The sequence below is a fragment of the Colobus angolensis genome, unplaced genomic scaffold (genome assembly GCF_000951035.1).
Source record: "Colobus angolensis palliatus isolate OR3802 unplaced genomic scaffold, Cang.pa_1.0 Scaffold39, whole genome shotgun sequence".
Classification (NCBI taxonomy): Eukaryota; Metazoa; Chordata; class Mammalia; order Primates; family Cercopithecidae; genus Colobus; species Colobus angolensis.
In genome coordinates, this window is record NW_012117265.1 from 2,000,888 (window position 1) to 2,002,253 (window position 1,366).

The window sequence follows — 1,366 nt, forward strand, 5'->3', positions numbered from 1 at the left end:
AAAAAAAAAAAAAAAAAAGAAGAAAAAAGAATTTATTGAGCACCAACTGTGTGCCCACCCCATGCTGAATGTTTTACCTGCATTGAGTACCTGGCCCTACTGTGAGATATCAGGTGTTGCCCTTATTTGCAAATGGGGAAACTGAGGCACACAAAAGGACTTGGTTTTTGTCTGGGGACATGCAGAGTAGAGGCCACAGAGCTGGGAGGCTGATCTGGGAGGTCTTTGGGATTTAGGTGCAGAAGCGAGTTCTGGCCGAGAATCAGGGTCTCAGCCCGCTAGGGCTGGGGAAGCCCCTTACCTTTAAGACCTCAAATTCTTGGTAGGCAGGGCCCAGCCAGGCGCTCCTCAGCTGGACTTCTAGCCGCTGCACGCTGTCCTGTAGCACCTTCTGTGCCTGGGCCACCTCCTCCAGCACCTCAGCTATGGCCTCTGCCTTCAGCTGCAGCATATCCTCCTCCATCTGCTTAATAAACAGGGGGTCACTAGTAGGATGACCAACTCATCTTTGTGTACCTAAGGACTTGCCTGAGTTTATCGCTGAAAATCTTGTATCCCAGGAATCCCCTCAGTCCTGGGCAAACCAGGATGGTTGGTTACCACTCCTCTTCGAACTCCTGGCCACCCCACAGTGTCGCAGCTACGGCGCCCACCTGAGTCTCCAACAGGCTTGCCCGAAGTTCCTGGGCTGCATCCCGGCCCCGGCTGACCTCCTGCCCCAGGAGTTCCATTGTGCGGCCATAGAGACCCAGGCTGTTCCTGGCCTTTGTCAGCCGTCCCTCCGTGGTCTTGTACACACCATTGAGGGCCTGACCCAGCTGCAGGGTCCCGTGGAAGAGCAGGGTTAGCTCCTCATGCTCTGCCAGTTCTGGGCCGCCCACGGGGGCCACTGAGACAGGCTGGATTACCATCGCCAGGGCCCACAGCAGGCACAGAGCAGGCACTGGCATGACTCAGGGTCTGAGTGTGTAGCCACAGCACCGCCACTGAAGCCTTTTATGTCTCACACCCCCACTGATCCCCAGTCAATCGTTAACTGGCCAGCCGGGTGCCCCGCATTGCACAAGAGCCTGGCGGTGGTGCGATAGTTGCATCATGCGAATGTCCGGCTGGGCCACGCCGGGATCACGTTTCCTGGGGCTCAGGGCCAGGTGTGGGTGGGGGGCATTGGGAGAGGACAGGCCCCAGACCCCGCTGGGAGTTCCTGAGACTCACCATGCTGAGCCTGTTTCTCCATCTATGAATAGGCATCGCAATGATGATGGTAATAATAGTGAAGTTTTTTGTTTTTGTTTTTGTTTTTTTTTTTGAGACAGAGTCTCCCTCTGTCGCCCAGGCTGGAGTGCAATGGCCAAATCTCAGCTCA

At 55.5% G+C, this 1,366-nt stretch overlaps 2 protein-coding genes across 2 annotated transcripts in view; one reads left to right on the plus strand and one right to left on the minus strand.

Moving 5' to 3' along the window:
• The window catches only part of DOCK6 (dedicator of cytokinesis 6), a 117,188-nt gene that overhangs the window by 74,126 nt on the left and 41,696 nt on the right, over positions 1–1,366 (plus strand). The gene's annotated exons all lie outside the window — the stretch shown is intronic.
• The window catches only part of LOC105520847 (chromosome unknown open reading frame, human C19orf80), an 8,692-nt gene that overhangs the window by 3,448 nt on the left and 3,878 nt on the right, over positions 1–1,366 (minus strand). The window contains exons 2-3 of the mRNA XM_011954816.1: positions 654–960; positions 302–463 (exon numbers count right to left, since the gene is read on the minus strand). Of these exons, the coding sequence (XP_011810206.1) occupies positions 302–463; positions 654–950 (459 nt within the window). The 5' untranslated portion in view covers positions 951–960. The remainder of the gene's footprint in view (positions 1–301; positions 464–653; positions 961–1,366) is intronic.